General features: G+C 53.2%; 1 protein-coding gene and 1 long non-coding RNA gene across 3 annotated transcripts; one reads left to right on the top strand and one right to left on the bottom strand.

The window, feature by feature from the left end:
* Positions 1-4,437: 4,437 nt before the first annotated feature.
* COPZ2 (COPI coat complex subunit zeta 2) lies at positions 4,438-14,294 on the bottom strand. 2 transcript variants are annotated; one of them, XM_042916727.1, is made up of 10 exons: positions 14,160-14,294; positions 13,327-13,401; positions 11,668-11,749; positions 11,034-11,125; positions 10,522-10,577; positions 9,726-9,803; positions 7,400-7,451; positions 6,740-6,778; positions 5,982-6,099; positions 4,438-4,778 (listed from the first exon to the last, which is right to left on the bottom strand). In XM_042916727.1, exons 1-9 carry the CDS (start codon positions 14,268-14,270, stop codon positions 6,028-6,030), a joined length of 657 nt encoding a protein of 218 aa, XP_042772661.1. In that variant the 5' UTR covers positions 14,271-14,294; the 3' UTR covers positions 4,438-4,778; positions 5,982-6,027. The 2 variants fall into 2 exon arrangements, with proteins under 2 accessions (XP_042772661.1, XP_042772662.1); XM_042916728.1 differs by lacking the exon at positions 5,982-6,099.
* Positions 14,295-16,477: 2,183 nt separating this feature from the next.
* Positions 16,478-21,736, top strand: LOC122207022. The gene is made up of 3 exons (XR_006196647.1): positions 16,478-16,561; positions 17,565-17,688; positions 21,564-21,736. It is a non-coding gene; the product is annotated as an uncharacterized LOC122207022 (long non-coding RNA).
* The last annotated feature ends 367 nt before the right edge of the window (positions 21,737-22,103 follow it).

Raw genomic sequence — 22,103 nt, 5'->3', positions numbered from 1 at the left:
GTAAAGAATGAGAAGTGGGTGTAGTGAAAACGATTGCCTTCTGTGAGTCATACACTGACCCTAAATTCTTGCCTCTTCAATCCACATTTCACATTGCTCAAAGAGTCTTGCTCAGAACACAGAGTTGCTATCACTTAACTGCTTGAAAAATCTTCAGTGGCTCCCTATAGCCTTCCGAATATAAGCCAGGCTCCTTGGCTCTGTGACTGGGCGAAAAGCAACGGGCAACAGAGTCAGACCAGTATGGGTTTCAATCTCACCTCTGTGCCATGAGGCAAATTAGCCAAACACTCAGGTCCCTCAGATGTAAAAAGAAGGCTAACGGTATCTGCCTTGTTTGCTTGTTTTGAGAACCATACTGTTTCTGGGGTGGACGGGATAGTAGTAAATTCAGTATGTGGTCATTACTCTTCGGCACATGGCATTCAACACTCACCTCCATCCAGGAGCCACCTGTCTAGGCAGAAGTCTCCTGTCTCAACACACCCCAGTCCTCCTCACAGAGATGCACATACCCATTCCAGCTACATTTACCCGCAAGTCTTGAGCCAAAGATTCTCTGCCTTCTGCTTTGCAGATAATATTGTTCCCTTTGTAGTGTCTCTTTCCCTGACTTCTTTCGACAGAACAAAGCATGGTGTAACACACCATCTCCTCTGTCAATATTTACAATTTCTGCATATGTAGCTTTGTTCCCAGTCAGATCAGGAGCTGTGTCTTGCAATTCTTCTTAAAAGCTCCCACCACCTTCCAGCAAGGTGACCTGCTCAGAACAGAGAGCAAATGCCTGTTGAAACAATTCTCTCCAAACGAAAGTGAATTTATTATTATTATTATTATTATTATTATTATTTTGCATCAGTACTGCTTTTCTTACCAAAGGGTCCACCTTGGGGAACGCCACTCATCTACCTACAGAGGATAAAGTCCACATGTGCCTCACAAGGGCTCTCGTTTCTTTGGATCCTCATCTATGATATTTTCCAGTTTTAGTATTTAGTATTTATACATGTCAAAACCATTTTCTACTTTTACCCCTCCACCCCTACCCCACTGCCAAGTCTGGAGTCTGTCACTTGCAAATCAGTCTCCCTCTCTTCTTTCCCTAGTACCTGGCTCACGGCAAACACTCAAACACTTGAATGAATGAATGAATATAATGCACGAATATTGTTAAATGAAGGAGACCCTATCTAGAGGGAAAGGGAGGCCTGTAGGTTTGTGCCAACCCTGTTTTGGGTAAAAATTTCAACTTTGCCTACATCAGGTTCTGGAGTTACAGTGGTATTTACTGGAAATTCAGAGGTAAGATTTCTCTCTCTCTCTCTCTCTCTCTCTCTCTCTCTCTCTCCCTATAGTTTCTAAGGTAGATTTAGGGCAGAAAGTGTGAGCTTAGGCGGGTCTCTAGTTCATCCCCCGCCTGGTTGGCTCCTCCTTAGCGGATCTGGGCCTCCCAGCAAAGACATCCTCTGTTCCGCGACGGTCCACCCAACGGGGAGCCATCCATCACTGTCTTGACGCAAGCCAATCCGACCAGCTCTGCCTTCCTGCCAGCCAATGGCCAGAAAGCTGGGGGCGCGTGTAGAGGGAACTGGAGCCACCAGCTCTGGGTGGCGTAAAGGGGCCCCGAAGGCCTGGTGGTACCATGTCCCTAGCCCGGTTTAGGTGCGGCGAGAGAGTCCTGGGGCCAGTGCTTCTGTGTGCGCCCTCTTGTCTGGACCCTAGCCAGACAGTCTCGATTTCTGACTTGCCCCGGTGCCCATTCTACAGGAGGAAGGGAGCGCCCTGAAGTCCCCTTCCCCTTATATACTCGAGAAACCCGCTGGGTCGCCCAAGAGGGCGAGGGGGAGGGGGAAGCAGAAAGACGGGGAGGGCCCCTGGGGATGAGAACAGACTGGAAGACCAGGCTTCCGCGGCCGCTCCCGCCGGGAACCGCCGGCCGCCCTTCCCGAAACCCGGTCCCCGGCAGACGGCGCCCCCGCCTGCCGGGTGCTGCGCGCTCCCCTCTGCGGCGGCCGGCTCCGGCCCGGGGCAGCGCTAATGAGGCGATCTGCGGGAAAGCGAGTGCGGGCGGGCGGGCAGAGCTCTAGGCAGACCGCCAGGCCCGCCGTTCTGGCGGCTCCGCGGGGCTGCGGGCGCCAAGGGGCCCGGGGACGCAGCAGACTCTCCGTCTCGGCCCCCCGAGGGCCGGGCCAGCAGACTTGAGATCCCCGGGAAGGAGCAGCGCGCCCTCCCTGCCCACACTGCCGGGCTTCCGCTGCCTACTCAGCGCCGTCCTCTCCCCGCCGCGGGCGTGGGTCGGCTGCTTTGCTGCATCCCCCTTCCCCGTAGTCCTTTAGTCACAGCGGGCGAGAACACCTTTCCTGTCGTCTCTCTGCGTTACTATGCCCCCCTCCGCTCATTCCTTTTAACCCAGTACAGTCCCTGTGTGGCCCTAGGTCAGAGGGCGCGGGAAAGCCACCTCTCTCCAGCAGTTCTCCTTCCCGAGCCGGGCTTTGGGGAAACTGCTGCAAACAGTTTAACTTTCAGAGCCTCTGTGTTGCCCCTCCGTAAAATGGGGATAGCATCGCATGGTCCACAGGAATTCGGTGAGGCTGTTTGTGTGAAGGGTCAGGACTTCCCATTCCAGTCCCTGCATAATTGGAATTACAGGGCCTGGGCAGGCGCGACCGGGTTGCTAGGAAGCTAATTTGCCCCTCTCGACCTTGCGGTCGTTTAGAGGCAGTGGATGGAGCCGGGCACCGGATGAGGCCGCATATTTGCCAAAGTATTCGGGGAGAACTTCTCACTTCCCGTCGCCACACTGGCCCCTGAACTCTACAGCATTTAACTGCATATTCTTTTTTCCCTTTCAGAGTTGCCTTTTTGCATTATTTACTGGAATGGGTTATGTAGACAGTGCCTACAATGTATTTGTTTATATAACTATATCTTTATCATTTTCTCTAATTACAGAAGTAGTCATGGCCATTATAAATATCCAATCTTAGGATGTTTTATAATGTAGGACGTGGTAACCCGCAGAGACAGCTTCTATTAACATCCAAGCCTCGCTTCTCTCTTACTGTAGTGGCTGGCAGAAATTCGTGTGTCCGAGCTGGCACGGAACTCGCAGGGCGGGTCAAGCGTGCTGGTTGCTAGGGCAACGCCCTGTTGTCAGGGATAGGAGGCCCGGGAGGAACTTAGGAGCAGGGGGTTGGTCCCGCCCTGGAGGCGGAGTTAGGGGAGCAGGGCCCGGAGGGAGAACGTTTCCTACCTTTCCCTCCAGGTGGCGCTGCAGGATCGCGGATGCGGTCCTGGGGCGGGGCTCCCTGCGGCGCCGCGTGCCGGCGAGGGGCGGGGCAGGGGCGGGGTTTTGGCGGGGCGTTTACCTGCCAGTTGCTCTTAAAAAGGTATCGAGGTCCCTGAGCTGTCCCGGGAGGGACCCTTAGGCACTGTAAAGGACTTACGTACAGAGACGCAGAAAGGGTAGGCGTCAGAGAAAGGGAAAAACGGGCGGTTCTGGGACGAAGCGAAAGAAGGGGAGTCACGTCTCCTAGGAAGTCGCTCCACCTTCCCGTTTTCCTCTGGGATCCCCGCCCCCTGCCCTTCTGTCCTCATCCTCCGGACCTGCAACGCTTCATTCACACCCTCTGGAACTCACTGGGTGCTCTGGACACACACGCATGGTGGGGGCTGGTTGATGCTTCCTCGCCGCCAGCCTCCAGGCCCAGCCATGGTACGCTTGCAGGGCTCAAGTGCCGAAGCTGTATGCTAGTAATAGGAATTACGCGGTACGGGTCAAGCCAAGAAAAACGGGCGTGTTGTTGCTCAGTTTGTCTAGAGGAAGCCTTACGCCCTTCCCTTTTGGAAGCTGGGAATGGAGAAAATGACGTAAAGAATCCCCAACAGGGTCACTATGTGTGTATCATCTTTTGTATTGTTTTCCCCAAATGTGCGCCATATCACCCATTAACACTTTTAAAAAAATTTTTTTTAATGTTAATTTTTGAGAGAGAGACAGAGACAGAGCATGAGCAGGGGAGGGGCAGAGAGAAAGGGAGACACAGAATCCGAAGCAGGCTCCAGGCTCTGAGCTGTCAGCACAGAGCCCGACGCGGGGCTCGAACTCACGGACTGTGAGATCATGACCTGAGCTGAAATCGGACGCTCAACAGACTGAGGCACCCAGGTGCCCCAACCCATTATTTTGTACCGTGCCACACAATCATATTTGGCTCTTCTCATCACACACACGGGGCTCCGTGGTGTTAGTGTCACACCCCCTCAGGAAGATAAATCGTCCCCTTTCCCTTGACCCACCCCCTTCCCGATCGCGACCACAGGGTTACTGCCGGGACACCCTGGCACTGGGCATCCTGAAGATGAGCCACAGGGAGTGCAGGCGCCCTTATCAGAACTTATACACACTTCTCAGGCCAGGAGAGAAGGAGACCATTGACAGGAGACAAAGCAGGTTTATTAGGGTTCTGGGGCCAAGGATGCCTAAGGTCTGAGTTAAGGCAGCTCAGCTGGTTCTCATGGCCCAAGGGGCAGGTCAGGGCAGTGAGAAGGGGTGAGTCACTTCTGAAGCCAAATCTTTGCGTCTCAGAGTCCCTGGCCGGAGACCTCAGGAGTCAGTTCTGGGAGAGCCTAGGGGGACAGAGGGGTCTCTCCTCTCCGGAGGTCTTTCAGCTTTTGCCAGGATTGGGGAAATGCCCTGGGGGCAGGGAGCCCTGAATGCACAGCCTTCATTTCAGTAATGACCATTTAATTTGTTCCTTGGCAGACTGAAGAACCTGGGGGATAGGGAATAAGGTTGAAAGAATTGAGAGGGGGACTATCAAGCGCCTTAACACTGCAGTGAGGGCCAGGTCTACGAGCCCACTTTTCCTAAGTGTCCCTGTGACCCTTCGTCACTAGGTGGCACCAGCTCATCTCCGCCAGGCTTAAGTGGGGCTAGGCCAGCAACAGAGCAGTCCAAACTGGCTGCAGCCAGCTCCCGGCCCAGGCCGGAGCCTCCCGGGCCCTCCACCGATCGTGCCTCTGCTGCCCTGGGTGTGGCCGCAGGCCCCGTCTACCCACGGCACGCCATGCGAGCGCCCGCCCACAGTGCCACGTCTAGGCAGAGACTAGGCCCAGGCCAGACACTTCCTGTGCCCGGACACCTCAGCAAACCCCTAGCTCTGGTCTCAGCTGGCAGTGTATCCTCAACACCCCACCCCAACCCGCTGCTGATGTGGCACAGCTGGCAAAGCGGGCTGGCCCAGTGCTGTCCCGGGACACCTGCACTCAGATGCGGTCATTCTCACATCCTGCTGAGGAAAACTGCCTCGGTCCGGGACTTCGACAAATACATTCGACTGTGCACACACAGTGGCAACACGGTGGGGACCCCAGGTATGTCCTTCAGTTCATCCCTCCAGCCATCAAGCCTCATTCCCCTCCACTGAAGTCCCTTCTTCCTGCACAGTCCCCCTCCTCTCTCGGAGACAGCCCGGCCCTGGGGTTCTCCTGTAGTCCCAGCCAGAAACTTAACCTTCCCCTCATCTCGCATTCACTACCTACAGCTCCCTTGGTTTTTTTTACTCAAGAATTCCATTAACTTGCCAGGTCTTCATTCTTTCCCCTTTCAGAAAAAAAATAGAGGAGCTGGGCTAAAGAGCTTTCCATGCATTTGCTTTTCTGATTCTCATAGTAACTCTAAGAGGAGCGTCCTGTGATTATGTGGGGGCCCCGAGAGGTTGGGTAACTTGCTGTGGGTCACCCAGCTTGCAGGGGGTAGGGCGGACCGTACATCCTGGGATGTACAGGATACATCCCCACCGCGCCTGTGTTCTCAACTGCTCTGCTCATTGCTCTCCAACCTCTTTCTGGCCTGAAAACTGCCATGTGGCTCCCTCTTCCCGGTAAGGTGTGAGGAGGCACCGGGAACTGGGAGGAGGGAGCCGCACGGCAGTTTGCTGGAGCAGCAAAGGCAGTAAAGGAAGGGGGCAGCACACCTGGGGCTCCACACGGGCTGGCTTGGGTCCATCTCTGCCTTAGCTATCACAGCAGGAGGTAGTTAGTGCACGAGGGCAGGAAGTTCCATAAAAGCAGGATTAGTCTGGGCAGAGAGACCTGTGGGCAGACAGAATGGAGGTCAAGCAGTCGGCCCGACAAGCAGGAAGTTTGCACAGCTGTGGAACCAGTCAGGCCACAGATCCAGGAACCGGCGCCCGGCCGCACATGCATCCCAGATAGTACCATGCAGGAGACTGGCCGGGACGGGCTTTTCCACAACCAGGTCATTCAGGGGCAAGGTGGCAAGTGGCGAGTGGAGATGGTTAGATCCTGTCACAGATTTGAAGGTCCCTTAACAACCCCAGCAGAAACCCTGAACAGCAAGGGGTGAGGTGGTAGGAAAACTCCTATTTGCAATCCCTTCTGGGTTTGGGGGCCCATAAGTCCCCAGAATGCTTCGGGGGACAAGTGACCCAGCCATCTCCGGCGTGGTTGCTTACGACCCTGGTTTTTCGGCCAACTACACTAAGCCAGATGAGGTGGGTTGCTAGTAAGGCATGCATCATTTATTAATGCCCAGCTCTGTACCATCTTGGAGACTCTGGAAACCTCCACTGACTCTCTCTGAGAGACGGCCTGTCACTGCCTCATCCCTTCCCTCCTGCACCTCTAACTTCTCAGCCTCGATAGTCCCACTGGGTCCCCCTGGGAGGCTCCCTCTGTCCCATTCCTGGCCAAGGCAGACAAGGGGGCCTACCTGGGCCACGCTCTGTTCAGTCAGGCTGCTGTCATCTGCCTGCGGGGAAGCAGTGTCAGAGAGTGGTCGGACCAGGAGAGGGCATTGGGTAAAGAAAGGGAGGTGAAGGAAGGGAAAGGGGGCTTCAGAGGAGGTGGTGGGGTGCTGCAGTGGTTAGGGGAGCCAGAACTGCACCTGTATCACCGGTGAGGGGAAGGCCCACAGCCTGCCACTTGGAAGCCAGGACCCCGGGGCCCGTCAATGGGTGTATGGGGAGCAAGGGCATGAAGGGAATAAAGATGGGAGAAAAGGTTTCATCCAGACATGAGAAGCCAAACTAGGCAGGGAGGGTCTATCTGTACCTCCACTGTCCAAACTCAAGGCCAAGGCAGCCATCTGGTGCCTTTTGGTGACTTACTTTCTTTCCCCAGTCCATACTTGCCACTGGGGAGGATGGTGAGGTACTTGGGAATTCTAAAGGGGGGAGGGCAGGAGGAGATCGCTTGTACTAACTGCCATCCCCCGCCCCCCCGCCAAAAAAAAAAAAAACCTAGTAGTTGCTTCTGCTGGAAGAGCCTGGGTTCCTAGCATCCCGCCTGCACCAGGAGGATAGGAGGTGGGGAGGGTGGGAAGGGCAGCCTGGGGGAGATGGGAGTGAGGGGCATGTAGGAAAATTCTTACCCTAAAATTCACCTTCTGGATCACTTGCTGGGGGTCGCTCTCCAGAATCACACTACAAGAGAGAAACCAGGAGGAAAATCAATGCCATGACACTCCCCTCTGCCTCTTCTCCCTGCTAAGCCTCCTCCCTCTGACCCCCACCCCCCTCACTGCATCCTGCAGCAGCCCCCCTCCCGGGGGCCCCTCCCCCTGGTATTCCTCAGCCAGAACTCTCCCTTACTATGGACAGCCCTCAGCTTTGGTTCCTCTCCACAGCAAACCTGGTCACACACTTGGTTGTCACTGGGCAAAAGCTTTGAAACGGGGTGAGGGCAGGCCGGTCTAGAATGGTCAGAGGGTCAAAAGCAGAGACCGAAAACCTTTGAGCTCTGAAAAGTTCTATTTGCATTCTGGGTGTAGGGAGGGATTCAGATGCAGTGAAGGGAGGCCCCTGGGGATCCCATTTTGTTTCACTCTTATTCTATGCCACAGGGCCATGCTGTACACGAAAGTAGCGGGACAGGTAAAATAAGAATCTGCCTTCCGTTTCGATAGACCCAAGTTTCAAGGCTTTGCTCAGTTTTGCTCAGTCTTTCACGACACAGCGGGGGCACTATGCTTCAGGGTGCAGGTGTGAGGGCTGGTCACTGTGGGTGGGACAGAGGCAGTGGGATTGACTGAGTGCCCCTCTTTACTCAATGAGGCTCCTCCAATGCAGATGCCGAGTTTTTCTTTCATACCAGTCCCAGGGAAGTGAACAGATACTTCTCGAAGAGCTTCTTCCAGGCCCTATCGCTGGGGCACCTGGCAGCTCCTCACCAGAGATCCTTTCACCCATAAGACAGAAATATCCCGGGGTGCCTGGGTGGCTCAGTCGTTAAGGGTCCGACTTTGGCTCAGGTCATGATCTCGCCGTTAGGGAGTTCGAGCCCCACGTCGGGCTCTGTGCTGACAGCTCGGAGCCTAGAGTCTGCTTCGGATTCTGTGTTTCCCTCTCTCTGCCCCTCCCCAATTCGTGCTCTCTCAAAAATAAATAAACATTAAAAAAAAAAAAAGCAGAAACATCCCAGCCAAGGTTCCAGTTCTGGCACTGTCTCAACTGACATTCCCTGATTTTCCTTGGAGGGAAACTGAGTTCCTCAGGGGGGCTCAGAGACCTGGAGACATATAAAGCTTACATCCTCCCTTCCAAGGGCTCTTCCAAGGCCCTGCACTTCATTTCATATTTGTAATAGTGTGTGCATTTGTGTGTGTGTGCGCGCGCGCGTGTGTGTGGCTGTGTTCCTTAAAGAGGTTCCACCAAACTGCATATACTTCCAGTCCCACGAAGCCTGGGTCTTATCCCACTCACTTTGGGGTTCTGGCAATTAGCACAAGGCCTTGCCTCAACAGGCAGTCGACAGAGAGGGAAGGAGGAGGGAAGGAGAAAGGAGTCCCGCCGTACCCCATCTCCCAGAGTGTGTGTGATGGTACAGTGTCGTGGAAAGAGCACAGTCTCTGGAACCATGCACATGGTGTTTGATCCTGGCCCTGCTGCTCCCTAGTCATGGGACCTTGGAAAGGTCCCTTGAATTTCTGAACCTCTGTTTCCTCATCTCTAAAATGGATGTTATGAAAGAGGCATGTTTTTAAGGTGATTGGTTTCTGTTATCCTTTGCCCCAGAGCCAGAATTTCCTTTTCTCCCTCAATATCAACGCCCCACCCCATGGAAATTCACTAATCAACCCTTCTCGCAAGAGCTCCCGGCTTCCCACGAATATCCTAGCATAGCGGTAGCATAGCAGTTTATTGAACGAGAGCCCAGAGCCGTGAACTTCACCTGCCTCGCCTCATCGAATCCCCACAGCCTATGAGGAAGGTAGTCAGTCCCCTATCCCCATCGGAAAGATGAGGAAAGGAAGGCTGAGGCAGAATGAGCAGTGGCCCAGGTCACGCATCTAGCTGAGGTTAGAATGGAGCTCTAAGAGCGGGAGGTACGCAGGCAGTAGGGAGCAGGATGGAGACCTTCCAGAGAGGGGCAGGGGCCTGTGCTGCCCCTTTTTTTCTGGGCACTGGAGATCAAACCATTCCCCCAAACCCTGCCTTTCAACAGTCTGCCAGAGTTCAGCATCAGATGACTTTCTTGTTTGCTTGACTTGGGCCAACACTGAAATCAACCTCCATCCTCGTGAGTGGGGTGGGGGGATGGGAGCACTGGGAATATGCCGGGGTGGGGGGCAGGGAGGGAAGAGTTGGCCAGAGAGCCAACAGGGTGCTTGGTACAATCTAGTGCCGTTGACCCTCAAAGGCACCTCCTGCTCTGAGTGTCCCTGAGCAGCCCCTCTTCTCTCCGGCCCTGGTCCTCACCCGCCATCCACAATCTCGTCCAGCACCAGGAAGGCTCCGTCCATGTTCTCCAGCAACCAGCGCTTCTCCACGTTCTTCCTGAAGGCAGACAAAGCTCCTGGCTGTGAGGAGCTGGGTTTCTGCCTAGACGAGGCAGACTCTCTCTCCTTCCACCCATCCCCCCACCCCACCCCCAGCAAGCACTGGGGAGAACACCAAGGGCAGTGAGGGAGCGCCTAGGCAAGGGATTCCTGAGCAGAGGACAGGTCTGCTTCCTTAGGCCCTCCTCTGCCCGACCTCCCACACGCGGGGCATTGACATTACACCCCCCGAGTGACCCCTAATGCATTTCATGGCTAGGTTAGATGTCACAGCCATACTATACTTGATTGTCTCGACTGTGGACATTTATTGTTGGATTATCCTGGTTTGCTTTACCCACGCCATGTTCACTGGGATAGATACCAGGTATCTATGGGGAGATGGGAATGGGGAGGCAGTGGAAACCACCCTGGACTTCAAGGAAAAAAAACAAAACAAAACGGAATTTGGGTCTCTGTTCTGATGTAAACAGATTGCAACCTCAGGCAAATCACCCAGCTTCTCTGGACCTCATTTTCTGGCCAAACCCTCCGGTGGCTCTGCTCTAGGTGATATCGCAGTGGTCCCGGGAAGGGCAGGGGCCTCGAGGCGGATGCTCTGGCTCCAGTCTTAGTCTTTTGGGGACTTCAGGAGGAAAGCAGAGGAAGGGCCCTGCCTCTGTGATCTATCAAGGCCTGGGGGATGAGGGCCTTGGAGGGCAGAGGACCTCACTCACCTTAACACGTGGTTCAGGGACTCAAACAGGCAGGTGAGGACAGACATGAGCATCAGCTGAGGATGGGTGGAGACGGGAGGAGGAAAACACGAGAGCTTGAGGTCGAGAAGGCCAAACGGAGAATCCAGAGCCTACCTGTGTGGGCAGCTGTCCCTTTCCAGAGAGGACAGGGCTGGAGACTGAGTGCAGCTGGACCTCAGGCGTGCGTGCCTCCCTGGCATGGGCTGAGAAGCACTGGAGTGCCCCACTGTGGGACACTGAGTGTACCCTTCCCCAGTGATATTTTAAGGAAGGAGCAAAGACTCCCTGCAGAGGACTTCATTTCTGGTTCCCAAGGACACTAAGAGGCACCGTGGATATGTACCATCCCAGAAGGAGCCACTTCTGGCTGCTCCCCATCCCCCAGAGCCTAGAAGGAGGGGTACCAATGAGGAGCCTTCAGAACCCAGCTTCTACCCCGGAGCCCGAGCCGTAGACAGACCCTCCTCATCACCCCAACCTCCTGAATTCACCTCATTCTCGTGGGAGGAGCCCACCACATACAGGAAGAGGTCAATGCTGCTCTTGTAGACGATGGTCATGCCCCCGAAAAATGCAATCTCACCTAGAAGTGGAGGGGGCTTTCAGGTCTGGCCACCTCTGCCGGGTCCCTCCGCCTGATCGCCAGCTCTGCCGGTCTCCCCCTTTTTCCTCCTTTTTCCAAGGAACCCTTGACAAGACTAGCGCAAGGGACACTACCACCGGGCTGCTGTGTGTCCTTTCCTCCAGGCTCTACCCTATTTCTAGAGATCACCTCATTCTGAGGAGTCAACAAATCCAGTGCAGGGTTGACTTCCACCCCCCGCCCCCTCCCCCCCAACTATGCGCAATGCCTCGTGGGGACATACAATGCCACTGGCCTCTTCTGCCGAGAGAGAGGTCTTGCCGTGTTGGGGGGTGGGGTGGGGGGGGGTAGAGCGGGATCGGGAGTGAAGGTTCCCTACAGGAAGGGAGAGAATAACAGCTGCGAAGGAGAGGAAAAAGAACCTCTGAGAAAAAAGGGGGTGGCCTGTGGGTACGTATGGCTGGTAGGGACAGATGTGTCCAGATGGAGAGGACGGTGAAGTGCATCTGAGAGTTCTGAGCAAGGAAGAGGCAGACACTTACTGTCAGTTCGGCTGGTCTTGCTGAAGACATTTTTCTCAAAGGCCATCTGCTCCTTCAAGGAGGGGAATGTATCATCATAATACTATGAGAAAGGGAAGGAGAAGGGGTGACAGGTTTCCACAGAGCCTGGATCCTTCCTGGACGGGCGGCAGAGAATGTAGGTGCTGGCCAGCCAGAGCCCCATCTCCTCTGTTTGTTGCCCTTTAGGCCGTATGCTTGCTGTTTCCCCATAGACACAAATTTTAAGCAAAGAACATCATAAGAAGTAGAGGAATTTTAAGCCCTGCCTTTCGGAGTCCTCTCCTGATTTCCTGGCGGCTTTTGGCCATTTGGCAGATGTGCTGTGCGCTAAGGACTGGGGTGGCCACTAGGTCCCACCGTTTCTACAGGAAGCGGAGGCTGCAGGAAAGATGGCAAGAGCCAGGGGGCCCTTGCGACAACCATCACCGTCATGACAGCTACTTTATTATCCCCATTTTGTTGATGGGGAAGTTGAGGCATGAAGAAATCAGATGATCTCCCCCAACATCTCCTAGTTGTAAGGGGCAGAGCCAAGCATGGTCTGACTATAGACAGGGGAAGGCTAAGTATTTAAGGGAACGTTCCCAGCACCCACCGGCTAACTAAATCAATGCTTTCGTGTTTGGCTTTGGTGAGCCCGGTTCTCTGACTCAGTTTCTTAATCTGAACAGGGATGGGTCCTGCTGGGAGGAGGCCCTAGAGCCTAGGCATTGCTGATCCACGTCTGATCATCTGCTGGAGCACGGTGTGGTCGGCTGAGCTTTCAGCGTTCTGGATGTGGATTTTGCCACTTGATAGTCCCCTCTGCAGGCATCTTAGTCGCCTCCCTGCTGGCCACTGCTGTGGCGAGCAAGCTCATTTGAATACCAGGAAGACAAAAAGTTTCAGTCCCAAACAAACAAACAAACAAACAAACCTAGAAGGCATTTCTTAGCTAGTTGAGGTGCCATAGCCCTGCTGTAGCTGATTGTGTTGACGACAGACATTAATTTTCTGGATTATCCTAGTTCGGTTCCCCCAGGCCACGGAGGACAGATACCGGACAACTGGATGGTTGGCGTAGTGAAAATCACCCTCCCGAGCTTCAGGTCGGAATACCTGAGTTCAGATCTGTGTTCTGATAGTGATACTTGTGACCTCAGGCAACTCATTTGGCTCTCTAGACCACACTGTCTTCATTTATGAAACGAAAGAGTTGGGTCGTCTGGTCTCTAAGATCTCTAAGCTACGTTCTCAGACTTCTCCGACTAAATCCTCAGTGTTTACCAAACTGTAGGAGAAAAGTGGAGGTTGCCTCTTTAGAGTTGGGGACTAAGACTCCTCGGTTCCAAGCTCAACACTCCACTGACCCCTCAGGAGATCCCTTCCATGCCCAAGGTCCAGCTGGCCAGTGGAAAGAATGGTAAGAAGACACTTCAGGGAATGTGAGTGGAAAGAGGGGACTTCAGGGGCCGGCAGTCTGACAAGGCAGGAGGATGCACAGAATGATCTTTGGAGGGGGTCTAAGCCCGGCTGCTCTGAATCACAGAGCCCACAGTGGGGTCCTCCTGAGAGGGGAGTCAGCTGGGATGGGGACTTCTGTTTTGGGGGCTGGAGCACCGTGTGTTCAGGGGCCTTCTGGTGAGGGTGGGAGGTTACCTTGGCTAGGAGGCGGTGTCCGTCATTATCTAGGATGAAAACAGCCTTGACGGTGTAGAGGGAAGGTTCCTGCAACTGACACCAGGGGAGAGCTCCGTTGGCTCCTGACTCAAGGCAGACACCCTGCCATTGGCTCTATGGCATCTGCTGGCCCCAGGGGTCCATCCTCAGGCTCCAGCGACCCCAAAGGTCCGCAGCTGGTTCTGGCCCAACCCTGTGCTACACGGGCCAACTCCAGCGCCTGCTCCACTCCCAGGCAGATGTTCCACTGCAGGCCCCGGGTGGGCGCTGTGCCCATTGGGTGCAGAAGGTCCGTCCGGGCCCAAGTTCTGTCATGCACTGACTGCTCCAGAGCCCGAGTCGGAGTGTATCACAGAACCTGGGCCGGGGGGACAGCGGCGCCGAGCCTCCTCCTTCCAGCGAACCCCGGGCCGAGGCTGGACCCGCGCTCTCAGCGCGCCCCCAGCCCCCTGGCCCGGGGAGGGGGGCTCCAGAAGCACGCACGTCAGCCGACGGCCCGTGGGACCTGGAGTCCCGGGCCGCCGCGCCACTCCTCACCCCTCCCGGCGGAACCTCGGGCCACCCCCACCCCCAAGCCGTGCCCATCACCTCTCCGAACTGATCCAGAACTTCACCCCACGCGCGCTCAAGCCGGGCCTCCTCGCGGGTCCGCGCCCGTAGAACTTTTTATCCCCTGCCCTGGCCCGGGCCCCCTCCCTGGGCGGGGGCCCCAAGTTCCCGGGCGCGGGGGCGCGGGCCGTGAGTTGGCGGACCCCCCCTCCCCCCAGCCCAGCTCCCGCCGCCCGGGACCCCGGCGCCCGCCCGCTCCGTACCCGCAGCCCCGCCGGCTCCCCGGCTCTGGCTGGCGGCGCCGGGCCCCCGGCCTGGGCCGCCGCGGCCCCCTCCCCCGGGTGCGGACGTGGCCAGGCCTCCGGCCGCTGCATTCCGCTCGCCGCCTCGCGCTGACAGCGCCGCCCGCCGCCCCGCCTCCGCCCGCCCGGCCCGCCCCCCGGAGGCCACCGCCTGCGCCGTCCCCGCGGCCCGCAGGCCTGTCGCCCTCCCCCTGTGCCCCGCTGTGCGTGTCTTTTCCTGTTCCCGGTGGTCCTTTCCTGCCTCTTGCCCTCCCCGCTCTGCCTTCCCGCCCACTCCGCGCTGCGCCCCGCAGCCCAGCTCCCTTCACCCCACTCCTGCCCTCTCTCCTCCTCCGCTCCTCGCTCCTCTGGGTTCGGCCAAGTCCAGAGCTCTCCGAAGCCTCAGGCTGCCCCGGGACCAGCCCTGCTTTCCCCTCCTGCCTCCCCTCTGGCCCGTGAGTTGGGTTTGCGCGGGTGTGCGCAGGCTGTCCTGGGGCCAAAGCCCAGTTTTGTCTCTTGACACCTGGTAGATAACTCGGGGACACGTATCTCGAAGCATCCTTCGGGTCTCAGGGGAAGGTTCTAGGAGTGAAAGCAGACAAGAACAGTTCTGGGGAGACCCTTTTATGCAAAATACTTTCTCCCACTCCTCAGGAAGGGAGCCGAGGTCCCTTCCTCCCCCCCCCCCCCCCTCCCCCCCTCCGCCGAATCTCTCAAGACACAGGACAGTTTGTGGCAGGACAGATGCCTAGCAGCACGAGTGCTTCACCAGGCATCAGGCGTTGCCATGCTTTGGGTTCTTTGGTCTAAATATACCGGAGTTCAAACGTTCACTTCCGGATACTTAAGGCCAGTGGGAAATTCACACTCCAGAGGTACAAAGTGGGTGGTACTTACCCGTTTACCCCTAACAACACCATGCAGGTATTTTGCATTTAAACACTGTTACAGGCGTTACCAAATGTAACTCACACGTGTGAGGGAGGTACTGTCACCCACATTTTAAGGGGTGGGGAGATTCAGGTTTTGTGTAACCTTATCAGGATGGTGTAGCTAATAAAGACTTCAGTTGACTGGGGATGGGAACCAGGGTTCAAGCTCAACGTTGGTTGTCCCTTCTTCTCAAGGCCTCTTACCCTGTGTACTGCACTCACTCATCCAGATGCCTGTCAAGGGGACTCTTCCTCTGCTGAGAAAGATCTTCTCACTATTCAAGTGTCACCTTCATCACCAGAGGGAACCTAACCCATGGAATCTAACTTGGTAGGTCTCTCCTGTCACATTCTCTGTCTCAGCACTCTATTTATTTAATTTATTATTACTCTTTATTTATTTTATTTTTTTAAGATTTTATTTATGTATTGTAAGTTTATTTACTTTGAAAGAGAGAGAGCTGGGGAGGGGAAGAAAGAAAGGGGAAAGAGAGAGAGAGAGAGAGAGAGAGAGAGAATCCCAAGTAGGCTCTGCACTGCCAGCACAGAGCCTGATGCAGGGCTTGAACTCATGAACCGTGAGATCATGCTCTGAGCTGAAATCTAGAGTCAGACACTTAACCAACTGAGCCACCCAGGTGCCCCTTATTATTATTATTTTTTGAAAGAGCGAGAGGGCACAAGTGAGCGAGGGGCAGAGAGAGAGAGAGAGAGAGAGAGAGACTCTGGGATCACCCAAAGTGGGGCTTGTTTTCACTGAAAGCAGGGCTTTGCTGACTTGAAGTGAGGCTCCTGCTCACCCTAAACATGACTTGAGCTCACCCAATGCAGGGCTCGAACTCACAAACCACTCACGACCTGAGCTGAAATCAGATGCTTAACCGACTGAGCCACCCAGTTGCCGCTATTTTTTTTAAATTTTCAAACCAAATTCGTCTTTTTCTTTCTTTTTTTCTTTTTAAGTTTATTTATTCTTTTTTTTGGGGGGGGGAACAGAGAGAGAGAGAGAGAGAGAGAGAGAGAGAGAGTCCCAAGCAGGCTCTGCATTATCAGAGAGGAGCCCAACAAAGGACTCAGACTCACCAACCTGTGAGATCATGACCCGGGCAGAAAACAAGAGCTGGCTGCTTAACTGACTGAGTCACCCAGGTGCCCCGAGTTATTATTATTCTTTAAATAGGCTCCATGCCCAACGTGGGGCTCGAACTCATGGCCCTGAGATCAAGAGTTGGATGCTGTACCAACTTGAGCCAGCCAGGGGTGCCTCCCTAGTGATTTCTTACATTGTACCTTTCTCAATCTCTGAATATCGTCTTTATGAATTTACTTACGTACAAATGTGTATGGTCCTTCTCCCCAACAGGCTTTGAGTCCTAGGAGAAGAGAGATAATGTGTCTGTATTGTTCACTGTGGAATCCCTGGGTCCCTGGACAGGGCCTCCCATGTGACAGGTACTTAATAAGCATTTGTTGGGGTGCCTGGGTGGCTCGGTTGGTTGAGGGTCTGACTCTTGATTTCAGCTCCTGTCATGATCCTAGGGTCATGGGATAAAGCCCTCTGTCAGGCTCTGCACTCTGCCTGGAGCCTGCTTGAGATTCTCTCTTTCTCCCTCTGCCCCTCTCCTCCTGCTCCTACTCTGTCTTTATAAAATAAAATAAAAAAAATTTTTTTTTAAAGCATTCGTTAAGTCAATGAGTAAATGAATTCAGGATGAGGAAGATAGTACATAGTCACAGACTACCTATTTTATTTTATTTGTATGTTTTTTAATGTTTATTTTTGAGAGAGAGAGAGACAGACAGAGTTCAAGCAGGGGAGGGGCAGAGAAAGAGGCAGACACAGAATGGAAGCAGGCTCCATGCTCGGAGCTGTCAGCACAGAGCCTGACTCGGGGCTAGAACTCACAGGCTGCAAGATCATTACCTGAGCTGAAATTGGACTCTCCACCGACGGAGCCAGACAGCCGCCCCCCCACCGACTACGTATGTTAAACAAATAATAATAAAAACATGCTTATCAGTGAAACCAGATTTTACGTGCTGCAAAAATGTTTATTGAGTGCTTACTGTGTACAGGTACTTTTCCAGTCATTGGGATGCAATAGTGGACAAAGCAAACAAAATCTTTGCTTTCGTGGAGCTGATATTCAAGAGTTTGTGTGTGTGTGCACGCATTTCTGTGGGAAACAGGACACAGATAAATTAGGTATTACGTGAGTTGGTGATGACTGCTAGGAAGAAAAATAAAGCAGGAATGGGGATCAGGAATGTGAAGGGGTGTGGAGTGAGGGCAGAATGCCACTTTCATTAGGGTCATTTGAGAAAGTCTTCAAGAAGGTGACATTTGAACAAAGAACTGAAAGTGAGAGAGCGAGCCATGCAAGCACCTGAGGAAAACATCTGCCGAACCTCTTTCTGTGATGATTTAGAAGACACATCTGAATCTTTCTTGCAGGCTATCAGAGTTATAATAGTGAACATGAATCAACACTATTTGGTGCAATGGGGGAGAAGACGCAGTCTTTTATTTGTTTGGATTCCAGATCATCAGAAGTTATGTCAACGGTCATGCTGGCTCGGTATGTAATAAAAAAAAAAAAAAAAAATACTGATTTGATTATTTCAATGCCTTAATGGTTTTGGCAGCTAGTTCATTTTTAGCTCATATTTACAAGGACAGCATTGAAAAGCCTCCAGGGGGCATTTCTTAGCCTCTGTGTGGCATATGGTCCCCACAGTGGGAGAGGGTCAGCTTGCAGAAGAGGGGAGGGAAGGAGGCCAAGGAAGTCAGGGGACTTAGGGAGCCTGTGTGGCTCCAAAGGGAATGGGGGTGGGGGTAGGGGTGGAGGTGGGAGAGCTGGTTACAGGACAGTCGACTAGAAGGCACTAGAGAGGGGCATAGGGGCTGGGATGAAAGAGAAGGCCCTGGAAGGAAGCTCAGGAACCACAAAATCCTCCTCACTGCCTCTTCCACCTTGGTTGTTGTTAATCCTTATAATCACCAGGATCTCTTTACATGTTTACGTGCTGTGGTGAAAAAGTGCGTTCAGAGGCCTCAAGTTGAACTTTTCCGGGAAGAGATTCTCCCCAGTGATGGTTCTTTCTCTAAAGTCTCTCAGCAGAGACCTCAGGATTCCTTTCTGTCCTCCGGGCCCCCAGGGTGCCCCTTTAACGTGGTTCTATGTAAAAAATACCAGCTCAGGGAGCCCAGGGGCAGGTCAGTGTCCTACAGAGCATTGTCCCAAGAGGACTTCACAGCATAAGCCTGGCAGCACCTAAGAAGCCTGCAAATGTAGCGGATGGGAAGCAGCTGGAGAGCCTCCCTGGAATGAGGAAGCCAAAGCTGTGTTCAAAAAGAATGCAGCCTCTTATTTCCCTGCTCTTTGCTCCCTTAAGGGTGGGTGCCTTTGGAGATGGTGGGGGGGGGGGGGAGAGGGGGATGGACGGTGAGGGGCTGGGCACAGCTCTAACCAGCTAGAGTCGGAATGGATTCAAATGGGCTCCCCTCTGGGCCTTAGTATATCTTGGAGGTGAGGCCATTTTGTTTCCTCTGACTCACTCTCCTGCTGCCACATTTCTGTGCTGTCCTAGGATTTGGGCATCTGTTCTTGTGTGACAAGAAGAAACAGCTCCCTTGGGTAACAGCCTCTCTCTCTCTTTTTCTTGCTATAATGTCAAGAGGGGGAGGTGTGTGTGGAATGCGAGGTGTGGATGTGTGAGCTTGTGGCATCTTCCAGAGAGAAAATGAAAGCTTCCGTGCTCTGTCTGCAGGATGAATTTCCAGTTGACCATCTTAAGGACAGTTCACGTTTCTTCAAGGCGTTTGGCCTTCTGTGGGATAATAAGGTTGTAGAGTGGGTGGAGAGTTGGGCAAGAAAGGAGCCTCATGCTCAGCGTTACCCAGTCACAGGTGGCTTTGTTCTTTATTTAAAAAAAAAAAACACAAAACTTTTTTTGAGAGAGAACGAGCGAGGGGGGGGGGGAGGGGGGAGTGGCAGGGGGTAGGGACAGAGGCTCTTAAGCTGATTCTGTGCTGACAGCAGAGAGCCCGATGCAGGGCTCAAACACACCAACTGTGAGATCATGACCCGAGCCAAAGTCAGACTCTTAACTGAGTCACCCAGGCGCCCCCATAGGTGGCTTTATACACAGGATCTGACTTTTTTTTTTTTTTTTTTTTTTTAAGTAGGCTCCACGCTCGGGGCACCCGGCTGGCTCAGTTGGTTAAGCATCCAACTTTGGCTCAGGGCATGATCTCACAATTCATCAGTTCAAGCCCCACATCGGGCTCTGTGCTGACAGCTCGGAGCCTGGAGCCTGCTCCAGATTTTGTCTCTCTCTCTCTCTCTCTCTGCCCCTCCCCGTTCACGCTCTGTCTCTGTCTCAAAAATAAACATTAAAAAAAAAAAGTAGGCTCCATGCCCAACATGGGCTTGAACTCATGATCCTGAGAGCAGGCGTTGCATTGCTCTACCAACTGAGTCAAGCAGGCGCCCCACAGGATCTGATTTTTAAACCTTGTGAATCTGTATGTTGTTATCTCCATTTAGCTCAGGAGGGCCCAACAAGTGAGTGGGAGAGCCAGATTTTTGAACCCAGCTCTGAGTCCAAAACACCCACTCTTCCCACCTCACAATAGCACCTCCCCGAAATTTACCCAACATTGTTGGGGGACAATGTGGTGAGACATACAGAAAGGCTGAACTCAGCTTCATAAATTGTTACCAAGACTTGAATGAACAATGAGGTGTTTTCATTGGCTAATTCCAGGAGGAGGGCATTTTAGGACTGGGAAAGAAAACATCCTAAAATCAGGTGGGGATTCGAGTCTGTGCTTGTGCATTACCACTGCTGTTCTTTTTTTTACCCAATTTGGATTCTTGCTCCGAGCTAGCTAGCGATTCTCTACTTTGGCTGCACATAAGAATCACCTGAGGAGCTTTTACAAAATCCTGATGCCCAGGGCTGCTCTGGGAGATTCAGACTTAATTGGTTGGGGGTGGGACCTGGGCATTGATATTTTTTACAAGCCCCCTGGATGATTCTAATGTGCAGCCAGGGTTGAGAAGCAATCTTCTAAGACAGCCGAGGAAGAGGTGCACAGGGAAGAGGCGGGCTTGCCAAGAGCTTTACCTCTTTTGAGGGTTTAATGGTAACAAGCTTGCTAATGATGTTTACCATGTTAAGAAAGGAGGCCAGATGTCTGGATTAGGTGGAAAACTAATTGATTTCTTTGCAAGACATGCTAACATTTAGTATTGACAGGATGTAATCCTAGAATCTCTCAGAAGGGCTGTAAGGAAATCTCAGGCAGTCATCTATTACACTCCCCTGGATTAGATGGAAGTTGGAGAGTGAGGAATGTTTATATAGATGAGCAACATTTCAAAACATTTTTTAAAAAAGGAAAAAGAACGGGCAACCAGAATAGCAGAAAGACTGGATTTCCCTTTAGGGGAAAAAAGCAATTCCTGCTATTCCAGAAGAAATGCAATCCCTTCTCTGAGCGTTTCCTGGCAGGTGTCCTCCTCCCAGGATGACTGGAGGATGGATGTGCCTGCTGGTGGCAACAGCTTTTTCCAAGGAGGAAGCCGGGTCAACAGGGATATAACCCAGATGAGTAGAGAATTCAGTGTATAGTTAGCGGGCTCTTCGATTACGTTAAATCCCTGTGCATTAGAACGAACTCTCTTCCTGGCTTCCCACTGCCTTCTCTCCCAAGAAGTCTCGAGTCACACGGGCAAGGCCTGGTTTTTCTGATGGCTCTCAGCCTCTCCCTTAGGGAGGGGAATGCATGTGCTCACTTTTTCCAGTGGTCTTCTCAGTCTGATTTAATGGATATACCAGGACTGATGACACATCAGCATGGGATTGTTCTTTTGCTTCTTGGGTAATTGTCCTATTAACAGCTGTCCAAAGCAAAGGAGGGGGAGAGGATGCCAGGGGAAGGGAGGGCGGTGGCTTCCTCGCTGAAGGACACACGCCCTGGATGTCACAGGGTTAATCAGTGGGTTCTGGGAAGGAGGTTTGCACCTGCTCAGACTTGATCTGGAACTCTAGACTGAGTAGAAGACAGTGTTTTGATCTGATCTTCTCTTGCTACCCAAGGGGTATTAAATATCCAGGACGCCCACACCCTGCCAGGCCTAACTGCCTGCTGCTGATTGAGACCGTCTCTACATCTATATCCTCCTCAGCCCTTGCAATGGGCTGGCTGTTCTTTGTCTTTCGTTCTTCCTTCCCACCCTGGAGTAACTGCTGAGCAGGAAACTTTATCCAGTCATTCTTTAACCCAATCATACGGTTCCTGATCCACCTCCCTCCCACTGTACGTTCAAAGAATTATTATACGCATTGAAGCGCGGTACTAGAAGTTGGCAGGCAAAAGGAAATGACGGGGACAGAGTGGGGACAAACAAAAGACTTTTCCACACCTCTCCCATCCCTTCTCTAGGGATTAACAAGGAGCCCCTCCGGTTCTCCGTGCTTGCTACTCCCTCGACTTCCAGGACCCCAGAAAGGAAAGGAGAGGAGATGATGGGTGAGTGCTATCTCCACAAACTCGAGTCCTTCAAAGTGACCAAATGAATTCAGGCTTTCAAAGTGATGTGATGATATCATGTGTTATCTCCCCAGCGTGGCCTTCCCACCTAAAACTGCCATTTCATTTCAGTGAATATACTGAATATATACTTAATATATATACTGAATATTTACCTCCATGGTCTTATGAATTCAGGGGCTTAACAGTCCCCCATTTCCTTGGCAACGTGCCATGTCCTTTAAAACCACGTCTTCCACGGTATTAATTTCTGCTTTTAGCAGGAACTTTTTTTTTTAAATGATCATTTATTTTTGAGAGAGAGAGACAGAGAGAGACAGAGGGTGAGCAGGAGAGGGACAGAGAGAGGGAGAACGGAACCGGAAGCAGGCTCCAGACTCCAAGCCATCAGCACAGAGCCCTACGTGGGGCTCGAACTCATGAGCCATGAGA

This window comes from Panthera leo, chromosome E1, assembly GCF_018350215.1.
Source record: "Panthera leo isolate Ple1 chromosome E1, P.leo_Ple1_pat1.1, whole genome shotgun sequence".
Classification (NCBI taxonomy): Eukaryota; Metazoa; Chordata; class Mammalia; order Carnivora; family Felidae; genus Panthera; species Panthera leo.
The sequence above is the reverse complement of the archived record's forward strand: the minus strand, read 5'-3'. Positions and strand labels throughout refer to the sequence as shown.

Bases quoted from the DNA above. Each gene is read 5' to 3' on its own strand.
- COPZ2 (XM_042916727.1), bottom strand. From the start codon at position 14,270: ATGCAGCGGCCGGAGGCCTGGCCACGTCCGCACCCGGGGGAGGGGGCC. The intron at 13,402-14,159 runs GTACGGAGCGGG...CCCTGGTGTCAG, and splicing joins GGGAGCCGGCGGGGCTGCGG to TTGCAGGAACCTTCCCTCTA. The intron at 10,578-11,033 runs GTGAATTCAGGA...ACCCATCCTCAG, and splicing joins GCTCCTCCCACGAGAATGAG to CTGATGCTCATGTCTGTCCT.